General features: G+C 38.1%; 1 protein-coding gene and 3 non-coding genes across 4 annotated transcripts in view; 1 reads left to right on the forward strand and 3 right to left on the reverse strand.

The window, feature by feature from the left end:
* Positions 1-2,207: 2,207 nt before the first annotated feature.
* On the reverse strand, positions 2,208-2,279 carry TRNAQ-CUG (transfer RNA glutamine (anticodon CUG)). The gene has a single exon. It is a non-coding gene; the product is annotated as a tRNA-Gln (tRNA).
* Positions 2,280-2,282: 3 nt separating this feature from the next.
* On the reverse strand, positions 2,283-2,354 carry TRNAE-UUC (transfer RNA glutamic acid (anticodon UUC)). The gene has a single exon. It is a non-coding gene; the product is annotated as a tRNA-Glu (tRNA).
* Positions 2,355-3,652: 1,298 nt separating this feature from the next.
* TRNAE-UUC (transfer RNA glutamic acid (anticodon UUC)) lies at positions 3,653-3,724 on the reverse strand. Its single transcript has one exon. It is a non-coding gene; the product is annotated as a tRNA-Glu (tRNA).
* An 8,778-nt stretch (positions 3,725-12,502) lies between these two features.
* The window catches only part of LOC149087651 (influenza virus NS1A-binding protein homolog), an 83,226-nt gene continuing 77,923 nt past the window's right edge, over positions 12,503-17,805 (forward strand). Inside the window, exon 1 of the mRNA XM_089231556.1 lies at positions 12,503-12,642. Coding sequence (XP_089087682.1) covers positions 12,620-12,642 — 23 coding nt within the window. The 5' untranslated portion in view covers positions 12,503-12,619. The remainder of the gene's footprint in view (positions 12,643-17,805) is intronic.

The following is a 17,805-nucleotide window of genomic DNA, read 5'->3' on the forward strand; positions in this document are numbered from 1 at the left end:
GTTGACAGCAAGGCGCTTTTTTAGGTATAATAACAAAGTTGTCAACAATGTAAATGGGTAGAGAATTGTGTTTAATAATTCGTTTTATTGAGGGAATTTTTATAAAATTTGGAGCAATATTTACACCTAAAACATGACATTATAAAATCAATAGTGATCGGTAAACTCACGTTTTAGGAGATATATATAAATCTTTAAATCCGAAAATTTTCAAATTTCGGTAATTCACAAACTTTTCACCCAAAGATGCTGAGAAGTTAAGAATTTATTAAAATTAATTTAATTTTGTGCATTGGAAGTTTCAGTAGCATAATGGTTACAAAACAGAAATAAATTACATAATTTACATTGAATGCAATATCACACAAAGCTGGGAAATGAACTACGGAGAAAATAGTGCTGCCATCTGTTTTGGAAATGCCCAACTTAAAAATATATACGTTCTTTTTGAAGAAAAAATATATCGATATGTGATTACCGTTTACTTCATATTTTCCTGAGCCGGACCGATACTTGTCATATTCTTGAGCTCATAGCCACGCCCATCCAGCAACAAGGTCTTTTAAGTAGTGCCGTCCTAACTCATGGACTACACCCGAGCACGCCTGTGGGCCTCCCTCAAGCAGGGCTGTCTAAAGACGAACATCATGGTCCCCGGGCCAAGTCATTTTTCTGAGGACTTACGTGGCAAATTCTCGAAAAATTAGTCCACTTCTCGTTTTTTTTAGGCTCCCTTCTCTTGAGGCCGTGCCCGGATGGGTCCTATGCGTTAAAGCGGCACTACCCTCAAGTACACAATTTAGGCCTCGTCATGAAATTTGTTATGATTTGTAATTTGTTATGAGGACATACAAATTTATAAGCAGGTACTTTCAGCCAATTGAGGGCCCCATAATATTTTTATATACTTCTTTACCCGGGGGGGGGGGCCTCATAGTGCTGTTCAGATGGTCCTGCCCCTAGGTGAAATCTTGTCACCACCCAGGCCAGATTTTTTCGGTGGGCCCCGCATAATTTTATAGTGCAAAAAAAACATTTAAAAAAATTAAGAATTTTCTCGGGCCTCCGGGCCAGAGCCCTTTCAAACACAGCTCTACCCTTATTGGGAAACCCCAAGAAGGACCGGCAGGTACTAAGGGTACACCCGCACCTTGCCCTAAAGTGCTGTAAAACTGAATCGACATTGAATATGTTATTCCATTATCACTGGAACTTAATTTATATTGATCTATACATTAACATAAATTAGGAGAAGGGGAGCCTGGTTAACCATATCATTTTTTCACACTATAAATTCACTATAGTGGAGCCTGTGAAAAATCTGATCTGGGAGCCACCAAAGATCCCAGCCTAAGGAAAGGGACATCTTAAGAGCATGGCCAAGTGATTTTTATGAGGCTCTACCAAGCAAGTTTAAATGCATAATCTTGAAAATTTTAACTAGATCCCATTTTCGCGTGGGGCCCTTCTTCTCTTGAAGCTCCACACCAGTGTAGACAGATGAGTTAAGACAACACTGCCTAGGGACCCTCTGCTGCAGTAACGTGGGAGCCCATGGCATACAGACAACAGATATTGTATAGGTTCGAAAAAAAAAAATTTCGCATGAGGCCCGCATTATACCCAAGCCAGTGATTAACACGTTGGCCCATCAGGATACTACCCGGGAAGGGGGGGGGGGGGGGTTCTCACAAAAAAATGAGATTTCATTGAAATTTTCGCGAGTAAGCATATGCATTTGTAGGCAAGCAGTTTTATTCACGTAGGGCCTTTATTCACGTAGGGTCTCCCGGGCCCTTGGCCCGGGAGACCTCATGATGCTCTTTACACGGTCTTGACCCAAGATGGAGAGGGAGCCTGTACACTTTCTAATTACAGTAATTTCGCAAAAGTCAGACTAATTTTGAGCTAATGCATTTATAATAATTTTTTTAAAAAATTTCAAATAGAAAACAAGAAATTACTGGCCTGTATTAGATGTTATCTAATGACGTTTCTGTGACGGCATCTTCAATTTCAGAGATGAAAAATCTACTGTCAAATGTGCACAAGATGCAACATTAATTTTATCGCAAAAAAAAATTGTGGTACCTCTATGACGTCATTTGTGGACTGAAAAAATAAAAATATATAAAAAACGTCATATTTTCAAAATAAGTTTTTTTATAATTTAAAAAATAATTCATTTTGTTAGGAAAAAAGTGTCAAGGTCCCACCGAGATTTGAACTCGGGTCGCTGGATTCAGAGTCCAGAGTGCTAACCACTACACCATGGAACCTACTTCCCATGCCGGGAATCGAACCCGGGCCGCCTGGGTGAAAGCCAGGAATCCTAACCACTAGACCACATGGGAGTGGTTTGCAGCAGCTCAACAGAAATTCATCTACAATTTGCCAAGTATCTTCAAAAAAAGTAATTTTCTAACATTTTAAATTTACCCAAAAAAAACTTAATATTTTGAAAAATTTGTTCTTGATTGCCTTTTTTATTCCATTCATTTGTTCCTCTTTACCTCATTCATTTCTTTCTTTTTACTTCATACAATCCTTCCTCTTTACGTCCAGGGCCGTACTGTGTCTTCTGGGGGCCCTCTCTATGGCAGACTTTTTTTGAAGCGGCCCCCCCCCCCCCCACAAAATAGTATGCTAAAATAAGAAGGGTCTTTCTACTGGTCTGGACCGTTGCCTCCGTTGCTTCAACCTACTTAGGACCAAAGTGTATTAATAGTGCTTAGGACCCTGTTTACGTCATTAATTCTTTCTTCTGTACTGCATGCATTCCTCTTTGCTGCAATTTTTCTAGTCTCCTATATATTCTTCATTTATTCCTTCCTTTTTACTTCATTAATTCTGGTGTCGTATATTCTACATTCATTCCTTCTCCTTCTCATACATTCCTTCTTCTTTACTTCATTCATTCTGGTCTTCTACATTTGGCCGCTGTGGTGATCGAGTGGTCATATTGACGGACTCACATCACGAAGACCTGGAACCCCACCGTTGCCGCAGTGGTAGTCGACTGAATTTGGTTTTCTGTGGTTACCAACTTCGAGGGAAGATTGCGAGCTGATCTCCCCGTTGAAAAGTACGCTACAGAGAGCAACAGCACTACAATCATCACATATCACTCATAGTTAGAAAAATTGGCGGCAGATGGCAGCACTACACACAACACGCATTAAACGGAAACAGGCTTTTTTCACGTCAGGTTCACAAGACAACATACACAGCTTCCCGCATGGCCCCAGGTCTTCTTCGACTACCTGCTAAAATCTCATCATTGAGGCAGAGCGGTGGACCATGATCTCGTTAGGAGGCCTATATATATATATATATATATATATATATATATATATATATTCTCCTCATTTTTTTTAACACTCTTTCCTCTTCATTCATTTCGATCATTCATATCCTTTATTCATCCTTGTATCAAATGTGGACGCTCTATGAATTTTATCGCCAAAAAAAAACTTGTCCCCTCCCGCCAGACGTCATTTGCAAACTGAAAAACTAAAAAAAACGCATCTTAAAATTAAATTCCTTATTTTATATAAATGAAAATTTTATTTGAATAAAAAAATATTAATAAGGTTCCACACCGAGATTTGAACTCTCGGTGTCACTGGATTACTACATGGTGGAACCTATTTTCCCATGCCGGGAATCGAACCCGGGCCGCCTGGGTGAAAGCCAGGAATCCTAACCACTAGACCACATGGGAGTTGTGCGCGTGTGTTCAACGGAATATCATCGATGATTTGCTTATATTTTCAGAAATTTTTTTTTTTAATTTTCAATTTATCAAAACATATCTCAGAAGATATTTTAAAAAGTGTTGTCGATTGCCTTTTCATTTCATTTTCATTCCTCTTTACCTGTTCCGGTCATCCCTTCTTCATTATTATAGTTTCCCAACCTTTTTTTGCCCCATCGCCCCCCTATTCAGAATTTTTTTTCTCCCAGTGTCCCCCGACGCAATCCAACCCATAGGATCCTATGCTATACCCGTAGCTTCTACCGCCCCCCGGAACATTCCATCACCCCCAGGGGGGCGCTAACGCCCACGTTGGGAATCACTGTTCTATATCCTTCATTTATTCTCATTCCCTATATGCTTCATTCATTGCGCTCCTCTATATCCTTCATTCATTGCGCTCCTCTATATCCTTCATTCATTGCGCTCCTCTATATCCTTCATTCATTGTGCTCCTCTATATCCTTCATTCATTGCGCTCCTCTATATCCTTCATTCATTGCGCTCCTCTATATCCTTCATTCACTGCGCTCCTCTATATCTTCCACTCTTGGCCCTCACATCTTGCAGCCGGGTCTCTAGGCTGAGATTTTTCTCTTCATTCATTTTGTCTATTTCTCTTCAACTTCATTTATTTTGTCTATATCTCTTCAACTTCATTTATTTTGTCTATTTCTCTTCATTCTTTTTGTCTATTTCTCTTCATTCATTTTGTCTATTTCTCTTCATTCATTTTGTCTATTTCTCTTCATTCATTTTGTCTATTTCTCTTCATTCATTTTGTCTCCTCGTCATTCATTTTGTCTCCTCGTCATTCATTTTGTCTCCTTCTCGTCATTCATTCTGTCTCCTTCTCTTCCTTAATCATTATTTCTGTCGCCTTCTCTTCCTTCATATCATTGCCTTCTTCCCTTCCTTCATTCACTACATCATTCATTCGGTACCGAATGAATACAGTCAGCTACTGTCTCCAGTAGCGTAAGCAGGATTCTCTCTCAATGGTAGGTTTTCAATATATTTTCTTTCCCAAGAAGCAGGGTTGTCTATAGAGCATCATAGGACCCCGTGCCAAGTGATTTTTGTGAGGCCCTACCTGGCAAATTCTCAAAAATTTCAACCGGTTCTCATTTTTGTTAGCCCACCCCCCCCCCTTTCTCTTGAGACCCCCGGGTCGTACCTGGGTGGGCCCCATGCGTTAAGATGACACTGCTAAGGGAAGTAGAGTTACATTTTTTACTGCAAAAATAGACGATAATTTGGGGAGCTCCCTTTGCGTACACCTACGCAGTCTCTCTATTAATTCATTCTTGTATTTTTTTTTCTACTTCATTTCTTCATCATTCTGTCTCACTCTTTTAAACATGGCCCCCTCTCCCAAGAGCAGGGCTGAAAGGGTTCTACTCCAATCTTTTTATCTATTCGGTCTCGTATATTTTTCATTCATTCCCCTCTTTACTTCATCCAATATGGTCTGGTATATTCTTCATTCATTCCTCTCTCTCTCTCTCTCTCTCTGTTCTTATCTCACATCTGTTCCTATTTCATTCATTTCTTCCTCTTTACTTCATTCATTCTGGTCTCGTACATAGGTGCCTGAATCTGGGGATGAGGCTATTTCAGCCTCCCTTCGTAAATTTTTTTTGGGGGGGGGGGGCGGAGGACAGCTGAGTTTCCCAATAATTAATTAATTAACAATGTAATGCACACCTCCCCCTCCTACATATGGATGTGAGACCCGTTTCTTCGGGACGACTGGCAAACGTTCAGCCTCTCAATCTTTTTTTCATGTCAACTCCCCTGTCTCGTACATTCTATATTCATTCTCTCTCTTCGTCCATTCAATCTGGTTTTATATATCCTTCATTCATTTCTCTTTACTTCTTTCATTTTAATCTCCTATATTCTTCATGCATTCTTCCTTCTTTACTTAATTTATTCTTTCATCTTCATTCATTCCTTTTTCTTTGCTCCATTCATTCCTTATTCTTTGCTCCATTCATTCCTCTTTACTGCAATTTTTCCGGTCTCCTACATATATCCTTCATTCCTTCCTTCTTTTTTTATTTATTCATTCTGGTCTGTACTCCCCATTAATTCCTTCCTCTTCGTTCGTTTCCATCTCTCATATCCTTCATTCATCCTTGCATCACTTTCTTCCTTTATTCATCTTCTAGAACATTCTTCAATATTACATGTATTATATGTTGCGCCTGCACTTTTGTTTCTCCTCTTCTGTTTACTTTCTTTTATGCGTTTTATCAAAAAATAGGAGAAAAAAATGCATTAGTAAATTAAAAAGAGAAAATTTTCTTGTCTTTTTCAATAAGGAAAAAAAAGCACCATTATTGAAAACTGATTCTTAGAAGAGGCAAAAGAAATTTCTTATGAAAATACCAATAATGAACAACAGATTCCATTTCATAAATTGATGCCTGAAAAACACATGAACAAGATTTTTAGCCAGATTTGTAGCTTTTTTATACGTGAATACACTGACATCTCAACGGGGTCTAGGATTCGTGTCTCCAAGTCGAACTAGTAGGCCTTAAATTACTGAAGACTAATTAATTCCGAAATTACTTATTTTGTTAATTATAAATTTTCATTGCTTCCAAAATCATTTCTTTCATTAGCTAGGAATTTTTATTATGATTCTCAAATTATTTCTTTTCCTTCATTCGGTTTTCAATTACAACGTCTCAGCTTTTATTTTTTTACACCTTTCATTAATTTTGAAACTATTTCTCTCATTGGTTCTGAATTTTCATTAATTTCAAATTTGGGCTCACGAACTTTTTGTGTAGATATTTTCAGCATTTTTCTGTACACACAGTAATTATATATATATATATATATATATATATATATATATATATATATATATATATATATATATATATATATATATATATACAATATATTTTTTTTAATAAAGACTTCCTACTAAATAAAAATAAAATCGGGCTCAAGGTCAACTAGAAGGCCCAGTCGACCCGGCCAATGTCAGAATTTCGGGCTTTCGCCAGACCTATATATATATATATACATATATATCGACCCCCCCCCCCTATATAGCCATACACAGTGCCGTAACTATGGGTTCCTGTGCCCTGTGCAAGAATTTGCATTTAGGCACATTCTGGGCCCCCCTCCTTTCAAGTGGGCCCTGCGCGAGTGCACATGATGCAGCTGCCTAGTTACGGCACTGGCCATACATATGATTCGATGACCCCGATCCCTGTGATTATTTCCACATTGGCGTATTTTTTGTTACAATTATAGAGTAGCCACATTGGCGCCGAAACCTAATGGCCGAAACCCTTTGATCCCCCCCCCCCACCAATAAATTTTGTAAGTTATCATAATAATTTCTGAAAAAAACAATCCAAAATGCACCTTCTCTCTCCTGCATAAGCGTTTCGTCCCGTATATACGGGACGACCAGCAACTTTCAGCCCCCACCCCCAATATTTTCTTCATGCCGGCGCCTCTGAGTATCCACCACCTATAAGAATCACGTTTGGTTCACCCATATCATTCTTAAAAGTGGTTGATTCTTATAAACGGTGGCAACTGATTATGGTTAGCTTAGCAACCCTAACGATCAAAGAAATCGGAATATCGATATCTTAGGTATCGATGTATTGCGATGGATATACAGGGGCCCTTAAAAAACCCGGCGAACTCCCCCCCCCCCCCGCAAAAAAAATAAAATTCGGACATTGGTCGGACAACTGAGGCAGCCAGTCCAGGAACTGGCTAATTTCTAGCATTGCTTTACATTTTTTGCTCTCTCTCTCGTAAATTAAAGCATTCAAAACTTCTTTCTAGATCCTTGAATTTCCCCATAAAATAGATTTACTTCACCCACCATTTTACTTCAAAAAGTATAATTCAATATCTAAATAATTTGAGCACCGCCAACCTAATTCGAATCCTCGTTAAGATATTCCAGGTCAATAAGATACTCTCCTAAAGTACCAAAGGATGTTTAGAGGTGTCGCGAGTTCGGTACCCAATTCGTAGTTATCAGGAACTTTCCTGACGCGGAGGCACAACAGAAACGGCTACAACATAGAAAAAAGAAATTGCTACCGCAGGGAGTCCCACACTGAGATGGTCAGCGCACCAACCTCTCGGTGAGTGTAAAAAGGCTGCCATTCGGCAATAAATTGTAGGTCCCTGTCTAATTAGCCCTCGTGGCCAGAAAATGACGTGGTGCGACAAAAACGACCAAATGAATTTCCTCATTAAAAACAGATATTTTTTACATTCTTCAAGATAATCGATGTTAATTCATAGTACTTTTTTCAGTTCATCTGAGCCCATGAAATTGCAAGTTGCCATGGTGCAAATGATGAACCGTAATGGATAATATAGGTAGTCACTAACTGAAATTTAGGAAATTTCTGAGTTTCAAAGATTTAATTGAATCTAAAGAAAGATAATTTGTTTTTTTACAAAAAAAAAAATTCCTATCTGTTCCTCGCATTGCACATAATACTGTATTATCGAGATTTCTCATTATTCATATATCAAAAAGCCACAAAACTGGTAATAAAATTTTTCTTGATGATAATGACGCTCATACGTCAGGTTATATGCAAAGCTGATCGATGATTACATGTGCGCATTTCATTATCAAAGGAGGTTGAACAAAAAAAGACAATCGTAAAACGAAGGGGCAAAAAGTGAATAACTATTTAGAGATAGCAGATAACCGATAACACACGATATCAACGTATTTTCAAGATGAACCAACTCCTCATGTTCAAAATATTTAAAAGAAATAAAAACAGAAGCAGGCCCAGAAATATTGCATTTGTGTCCCAGAAGCCTAATTTTTGATACTCGTTTTTAACCTGCAAAAAAGCATTTATTGATTGAAATATACAAGGCTATTTATATACATATTTTTTTTACTAATTTTCATCAACTGATTGTAAATACAAAAACAAAATTTATTCTTTTATGTGTCATCGTAGAACATAAATGCTGATGTTGTACGTACAGTTAGGTTAAATGTAGGGCTGGTATAATCGGTTAATCGGATCAGTTTTATCGATAAATTGTTACTCACTGTCGAAAAGTTCAGTTGAGATTTAATCAACCCGCGATCAATTCAATTAAAATTCGATCAAGATTTTTACCAAAAGCTTGGAAATTGACTTGGATCAATTGACGAAACTAATTAGATGTCTTAAATTAATGTCTTTTTTACATAGCATTTTAGATTATTGACCTTATTCAAAAATATTTGAGTCAATAGTTTTGATCAAATCTTTCGCCAAAATACAATACAATTCAATGAACATCGGTGATTTCAGTTCCAAATTGAGTTTGACGAGAGTTTAATAATGCAAAATCAAATTTTATTGTCTCCACTGTGAACAGCAGTTTTCGTATTCGGGAAGTAATGATTAGCACATTTGAAAATATCCAATTAAAATTCCATTAATCAGTTGATTAATCGATTAAAGCTTTTGACCAGCCAATTAAAAACTAATCGATTCCCAGCTCAAGTTTTTTTTTTCACTCATAAACCTCGGTATTTATTAGTCAGATAAAACTTAAATATTTATACTTTTTTATTCAATGAATTCGTGCATATATATGATACTGCGAAAGACCGAAATTGGCCAATTCGTGACGGCCGAATTTCAGACATCGGCATTCTAGTCAGCGAAGTGGCCGGTGATCCCTGGCCGAAGTCCGATATTAAAAGGCATGATTCGGGATCATCGTCAAGTTGCCATATTTTGTCGCGATAATTATGTGCACATTGGTTATGTCAACCCATCAAACTGAAGTCACGATGCGGTAATCATTTTTTGTATCTAAAATTTGGCAGAAAAAGCTATATGTTTATATAATTACTTTTATATACAGTTTTCTCTAAAGTTTCATTTTTTCTGTTCTCTTCAGATGGAGCTAATCCAATACAGCTACACAGGGGGAGTCAGAAAAGATGAGAAAAACTTTAAGAGATGATAGTGCACACCAATACAAGCAATTGTCATCAAAGAATGCATGGTCTAACATGCATTAGTTGTTGGGGATAGTCCAAATCTGAGGATCAATCCATTAAGAGCGGAATTTCATGTTGTTTCACGAAACAGTTTTGTTCAGTTGTGTCGGAGTTCTTAGAAGCTGTTTTCCCTTCTTTCTTTCTTGTTTTCAAACCGAGTACAACTCCGGACTATCGCCATGGGCAATTTACTACAGATTGAGTTATGCCGGAAGTGTGAGTGTGTGTACCTAAAAGTCTGAGTACGTGTATAGTGTTGTGTGTGAATTTTTAGTGCTGCCATAATAGAATGCTTAAAAAATGCTAGAAGCTGTGCTGTCGACCACATCCTGGAGCCGGGAACCTAGGCTTAGATCTTTGGCGGGCTGTAGGCCAGGAAATTGCACTGGCACCTGTGAAGTAAATATATAAAGTGTGAAAACCAAAAATAATACCATGAAAATAATATTAACAAAGTGATAGCAAAGTAGCAAGGCCTGTTGTGGGCCTTGTATTTGTACTTATATTTGTATAATATTTTCCCGAAAATATTACCAAAAAATAAACCCAAGTTAGATTTTTCAGGATGCTCAATGTAAGCCTTTGTCTCAAAAATTAGCCGTAGTTAAAACCGTTACCCAGGCGGACGCATTTTCTACGTTTGTTGCTACACACGACAAATACATTGAATTATATAGTAATGTTAATTAATGCATCGATTCTATTATTTGTCATCTATCTATCATATTTTTCATTACTTATCTTTTGCCTGATCCAGATAAATCACCAATAGTATGATTGACATTCATACTGAAAATAAATGACAATATAAATTTTTATTAATTATTTGTAAATACCCAAGTGGATGCCTTTAGTTAGACTAGAGTGAAACGCCTGTAGAGGATTAAGGGCAGAATGACTGCCTATCCCCAGACTCTTGATATTGTAGGCCTGATAAAGGCAAGTTATTAGAGGCAGGGCTGTCTTAATGCATGGGGGCCCACCCAGGAAAGGCCCTGGGACCTGAAGTGAATATGATGTCATAATAATGAGATTTTGTGTTACAGTAATCATGTGAATTTTCTGGCAGGCAGAACTTCTAGCCAAGTAAAACGGCAAGAATATCACTTTGCCCGAAAGCCCATGATGCTGTTGTAACGACCCTGATTTTTAGACCATTTGAGCATCAAAATCAGTGACTACAGTGGAAAATGAATGGAGAGAAATCAGCGTGGTAGGGTTATCAAGTCTATCCTGAAAATGAATGAACTTCTGAATAAATGCAGATTTATATAGATTTTTTTTTGCATAGAAATAAACATGACCTGAAAATAAGCCGCAACTCATATTTTGGGCAAAAAATTAATGAGACCAGGTCTTATTTTCGGGGAAACACGATAGTGGTTATCCGGGACCCATTCAGTCAGTTTTTTAACGCCGAGCCGAATACATTCAGAATTTGTTCAGAAGTCAACATCTTCTACATAAAACTCAATTCGAACAACCTTTTCTTTTTGTGCAATTTGCCTATGCCTTTTTCGTCTCAGTACTTTCACAATTCCCATGAAATGAAGGCACTCATTAGAACTAATGGGATGAGAATTGTAAAAATTATTGAGCCATTTAGTTCTATGATTACAGTGGAACATCGGTTAACGAGCAATTCGTACAACGAGCAAAAATTTTGACTTATGAGCAAACGGCGCTTTGTTTATTTATTTTCACGTTATCAACTGAACTTTCAACCATCGTCTCCGCACATACCGTGGAATTGGGGGTAATATTCTCCCCTACCTACTACAGTTTATACTACCTACTACCTACTACTACTATTCTACTGCAGTCTACGGTCAGCGTGCCTCTCACTCGAAAAATGAATACGCGTGCAAACGTGACTGTTTACAATACGAAACTAGTTGTAGTATTTCAACTCGTACGATTGAAGTTTTTTTTAAAATTCTGCTTGGAGAAAACTGTGGGCTGATTGCATATTAAACGTGACTTCGAGAGGCTACGTGTACTATGTTATGACTTCGAATGCCCATGAATAGGGGACAACATTTGTCGAAGAGACTTTCAGGAAGATCATGGGACTGGAGGTGATTAAAAAAAAGGAGGGAGGAGAGATGACGTTCATCAAGAACTAGTGGTAGAACATAATACACTACTAGTGGTAGCCAGAAGTTGGACCGTAGATGAAGTTATGGATCTCCTTTGTTATTATATTTCTATATTTTATTATATTATATTATTATTGGGTTGTATTATTGATTGAATGCCGTTTTTATGTGAATGAACAATTGAATGAATTATCCGAGTTTCCATTATTTCCTATGGGGAAGTTCGATTCGATATACGAGTGATTCGGATAACGAGCAGGTGGCGGAATGAATTAAGCTCGTTAAGCGAAGTTCCATTGTATTCTCACTACCCGTAAAAAAAACAACTGTCTTTTAAATGTTAATAGCGATATACGAACAAAACTGTTGCTTCAGAAATCCACGTGCAGGCTATTGAGAAACAAAATGGTCGTCTTTTTCCCTTCGCGTATATTTTGTTAGTTATCGAAATCATCATATGAGAGAATTCTACTTTATTCTATAAGATGGTGTACCACGGTTTCTCTTTATCTCTAGCCAATAGAATGTTAGAATTTTGTTGATAATGTCTCTGACCACCCTTCGTTTTCTAGACTTTTTTTCCTCTATTTTTTTTTAATCTCACTTTAACGAATTCCATTCGATAAAAGCTAAACGCTTGAGATCAACAAGTGAGATTTGGTTAGTAATAGTGTGCATCATTTTGAAAACTGCATCTTTCCGTACTAGAGCGTGGAAAAAATAACCAAGCATCTCATGGAGTTCCAGCTCGATTCACGGTAAGAGAGTTTTACTCTTCATTATTCGAATTTGTGAATGCTTTTTTTATTATGTAAACTACTGGAAAACTCTGATATACCGGCACCTCGGCTGAATGATTGAGTAGTGATACAGGCAAATTCTTATAACGTCTATGAAACGCAACGACCTCAAAATATATCAAGACGAATTTTTTCGCGTTTTTTTTTGTCGTGTTTTACCATGAAATGCTCTTCAGTTTAGCTACATCGGTTAAATGTTTGGGGTCATTCAAATATTACGTCAGCATCGGTGAGGGGGGGGGGGTCCGAATTGATGACTTTTGATAACAAGGGGGGAAGGGGGGGTTTGGATGATGCTACGGGCCACTTAAATCCTCTGCAATTGTGCCACGGGTCACTTAAGCGATCTGTAAATGTGCCGCATAGTTAATTTTTGCAAAATTTAAGTTTGAGAGAGCAAGCCACATTAGATAACCCCTAGTTTTTTTGGTCCGCTGTTCAAGGGTTTACAATATATGGCTTAGAGGGTGGGTCGCGATGAATTTCTTAAAGAGAAATTTTGAGCCTTCAAATAGCATTGAAATTAAATGAAATTGAATTATAACATGTAAAAAGGTGTAAATATTTCTTACATTAATAATAAATTTTTGATAGTTGAGAAGGGGCACAAAGCCTCCCCCCCCCCCCCGCGCGTAGTTCTCTGATCCCAGAAATATGCGTCAGGATTCAGGGGGCAGAGCTGATGACGAAACTTTGCTGACGAGAGGGGAATAACTTAAATGGATAAAAACTTGCTGACGTAATACTTGAACGACCCCCTTTGCCGATTCTATTTATAACCATGATATTAATTCAAATTAAAAATAGGGTAAAAAAAAGTATTAATTACTATGGTCAAAAATAATAAATTTTAAATTAGGAAAAATAAAAGTTTATTCATTTCAATAAAAAAGAATTTTTTTTTTTGTTTAAAGAAAAATTTTGATGAGTTTAATATGAAACCAAGGACTTTTCTGCTAAATCTAAATTACGCGGCAATTCATTGATCTTAAAATTACGCCATTTTGGTAGGATCAAGATCATGAAAACTGGGTCATTGATTTCTTTCAAAATATGGTAGAGGAATTGCGGCATCAAGACAAAACGCTGACGCCAATAACAACAAAATAACATCTCCAAGGGTGAAGGAAGCCTTATAATAACGTGTATTATGTTGTTAGTAGCTATGACAGCGACAACGTCACTCAAAACTATATACGGCAGCGTATTGATGTCCAACAGACCTTGATAGACCAAGAAGAGACGGCAAAGGCTCTCTTCATAAAAGTGAAATTGATTTTTTTTTTCCCCCCGCCGACTGTAGGCCTTCGTGTGTGTTTCGATTTTGTGTTGCCATCATTCGTTGCTCTGTTGAACTTCACGGTCATTTCAGACTTTAATAGCGGGTATCGGAGGATATATATATCCGCTAGAGACCGCATTCAAACATTACTGTAAAAGCTGTAAAGATTAATGTGGATCAATTTGACTGTAATAGTTGTTATGGATCGGAAATAGAGTTGAAATTGAGATACGTGCTATCTGTATAAATCGTCATTATTTTTGGGCAACGTTTTCTCCGGGGCCGCATCTAAGGGGGTATCGGGTGCCCGGGCCATTTCCTCCTAGATACAGAATTACCTCCTAAGTACAACCTCTCTCAGAGGCAATGCCCGGGCAGTGGACCAGGAAGGGCACCGAGTTTACTCTTTTTCCGTTCAAAATAACGGGTAGGCAGGTGTAGATCCAAAGCGGGGAGAGGGGCGATAGGAGTAATAGCCCCTCCCAAGAGCCGAATAATATGAGAAAATTGGTGTCCATGAGAAAATTGGTAAGTTACGGGACGATCCAAAACGAACCTACACAATAACTTCTCTTCTCCAGACACATCACCCTGAATATGTGCCTCCCTCAGTTATTTTCAAAGCTGAATTTGTCTGCTTCCGCAACTTTCACAGCTGAAGGTGTCTGCCTCCGCTACTTTCGCAGCTGAAGGTGTCAGCCTTGTGCGGAGATACGTCAAAGGTGCAGCCGACCGACCCAATATGTATGTGTATTGATGACATGATCATATATGAATTGACATTATCATCTTCATGCCCCATTCTAGACTTTTAAATTTATATCCGCCGATGGTATCTGCTTCCGCCCTTTATCGCAGCTGAAAATGCCTACTTCGACTTAATTCAGAGAATTCAGAGGACCCGTAGGAAAGGAGCTATCACTTCTTCTAAGAGTAGAATATTATGGGAGAATATTAGTCCCGTAATATAAACACGGGAGCATCAAACGAAACTACACAATAAGTCGACCCTCCCGACACATTTACCTGGATCCGCGCCTTCGAGGAGGGGTCTGTCAAAATGGACACTGGCTTCGGGCCACAGAGTAAATTTTCGTTTGTAGGGGTGACCCTGATGATCTCTAACTTTTATTTTTATATGCATGGACACATGTGAGCACGTCTCTGTACCATTAGCGCATTTAGTGATTTAGAGTCAGCTGGGTTCTTCACCCTTTTCGGCCGTGACCCAAAATCATCAAGATCAAATTTCACGACCCTTGGATCTATTTCGAATTTGTAGGTGCTTATTCAATGTTCCTAAATAGTGAAGTTCGGAATCGGCAATAAATTGTAAGCCCCCCCCCCCCCCCCACTCGTGTGTAAAAAATAACCGTGGTTCGAAAACTATCAACTATCCCATAGAGCTATCCCATAGGATCCTCTACTAAACTCACAGCTTCTACCGCTCCCTTGGATCATTCCATCGCCCTCGGGGGTGATATTGCCCACTTGGGAAACACTGGTACAGATCAAATAGTCCTCGGATAATTGCTTATTAAAAATAGTTCTATAGCAGTCTAAAGTTTCCAAGACCGTTGCGGGGGTTGGGGGAAGCCGCCCCTAACGAAATGTCAGGAAATGGCTGACATACAGTGAAACCTCGCTGCAACAATATTTTTTCAAATCTTTTTTGGAGTTGCCTTTAGGCTAATGCGTCATAGTATAGTACTCCTCAATGCTCGTGTCTGATTTCGTGCTCGCGAGCACTTGATCAACGCTTCAATTGATCACCATGTAAAAATTGCATTCAGATGATTACAATTAGTACACATTTCTGGCATTAGCATGTCAAACTTGCCGTTAAGGAGTGCTCTTTGCTTGATAAGGGGAACAGGAAGTGCTCGTGACTGCAGAAAGGTTGAAAGCCTCTGGCCTAATGTTAAACTCCTCGATACAGCGATATTCTTTACTTCGATAAGCCCCCTATATAACGATATTTTTTTGAGGATATTTCGAAACCGCTACCGCGATCTTTTTTCTAACGTATATTTTGGTCAAAATCACCTTCAATATATTCTTTATTCTTCCACCAGTTTTTGTACTTTCGAGGGAGTGTATATAATAATAACATTCGGCGTTTTGCTATATTGGCCCTCTGAAAGCGTTAATGAAGTTGTCATAAAGCTAGAACCTTTTGTGGGTTAACAACTTCAATTCAGAAGTGATGCCAACAACAACATAAATTTGACTGCGTCGGATGATAATTGCTTCCTCTCGATATAACAATAACCTCTCTGCATTCGATATTTGTTCCTGATCCGCAGAGTATCGTTATATCGAGGTTTCACTGTAAGTCGTTCAAAAATGACCTTCAATATATTTTTAAATTCTTCACTAGTTTTTGTTCTTTCTGGGGATGTTTTTCCAAAAAGTATCGTTATGTCGAGGTTTCACTATATACGAAATGACTTCGTAAAATCCATTTTTTCTATCACTTCAGTCCTCCGCCCCACCCCCACAGCCGAAATGGTAGTTGTCCACCTCCGAAAGAAGTTTTTGGCTACAAAGTTACATATCTCCCGGGACTTCTAGTGAATCACGAACTATGCACGTGCTATTGAATACGATTTGATCAACAGTGGCGTAGTGTGTTTTGTTTATACAGAGAAGAGAATCGCGTCATTGCGTCAGTGCCACGAAAATTAAAGGAATGTCATGTTTCTTATCATTTCGACATTTCTCATCATCTGATCAGACATTTTCTTATTATACGATCGGTATTTTATTACTAACTTCTATTATTTTCTATGAGGAATGAGTTTGCAATTCCGTGTTGTGTATTTACTTTCTGTGTTCATTTCCTTGCTCGTGACAGAGAAGAATATCTGTCTCCACTGTGAGCACTTGCCAAGAAAAACAAATTATAAATTATACAAAATTATTTGCAACCATATGATATTTTTTTCCTTTTTTTTCTATGAAGGAAAGATTTCGTCATGAGTCGTTTTGACGTGTTTAGCGATATCGCGAAAAATATTGTATTTATTATTATCAGTGTTTATTCGGATAAAGCGATCTCTCTCTCTCTCTCTCTCTCCCTCTCTCTCTCTACGTGTGTCTTAATTATTCCGGTAGGGTTTCAATTCGTTTTTAAACGAGTTTAATTTTTATTCCAAGGTGTTATTATTTTGTTTTTCATTGTTTAAAAACTCGGAACACATTCAGGATTTTTCTATTAATTCCGTAGAACCTTCGTAGGTAAACAGTGGTAAGTAATTATGGTTTTATATTGATGTACAGTAAAACCTCTGTTTTGCGGACACCGGTGGGACAAAAAAAATAATCCGTAAAAGAGGGAGTTTGAAATGCATACTTTTATTACACATGGAGAAATTATTATTTGGCCCGTAACAGAAGGGTAACCGCATCTGAGGGATGTTTGTTAAGAGCGAGTTTTACTGCAATTAGCTCTTCGAGAACCTTCTAAAATAGTCTTAGAAATATATCATTCCAATACTGAATAATCGAATTCCAATACTGAATTTCGAACTTACTAATTAAGTTGTTCGTAAAGCCTTAATGTATTATCTGCTTGTTCTGTGCTGATGTGAAAATGGCTGATATAGCCATGATGTACATGGTTGAGGCTATTGTTCTATCATTTTGGTCCCCACCCCCTTTGGAAATAATGGTTGCCCTTCATCCGAGAGGTGTTTCTGGCTGCGGCCCTGGTGACTTTCATCCCGTCGATGGTCACTGTACGTTTGGTGCAGGACCACAACTAGAAACGAAAATTTACTCTCTCGCTTGGGCCCTAGTGTTCATTTTTGTTCCCCCCCCCCCGGAATTTTCAACGA

The sequence above is a fragment of the Pholcus phalangioides genome, unplaced genomic scaffold (genome assembly GCF_987345545.1).
Source record: "Pholcus phalangioides strain wild (caught in Gottingen) unplaced genomic scaffold, Ppha-v1.0 ptg000004l_1, whole genome shotgun sequence".
Lineage (NCBI taxonomy): Eukaryota > Metazoa > Arthropoda > Arachnida > Araneae > Pholcidae > Pholcus > Pholcus phalangioides.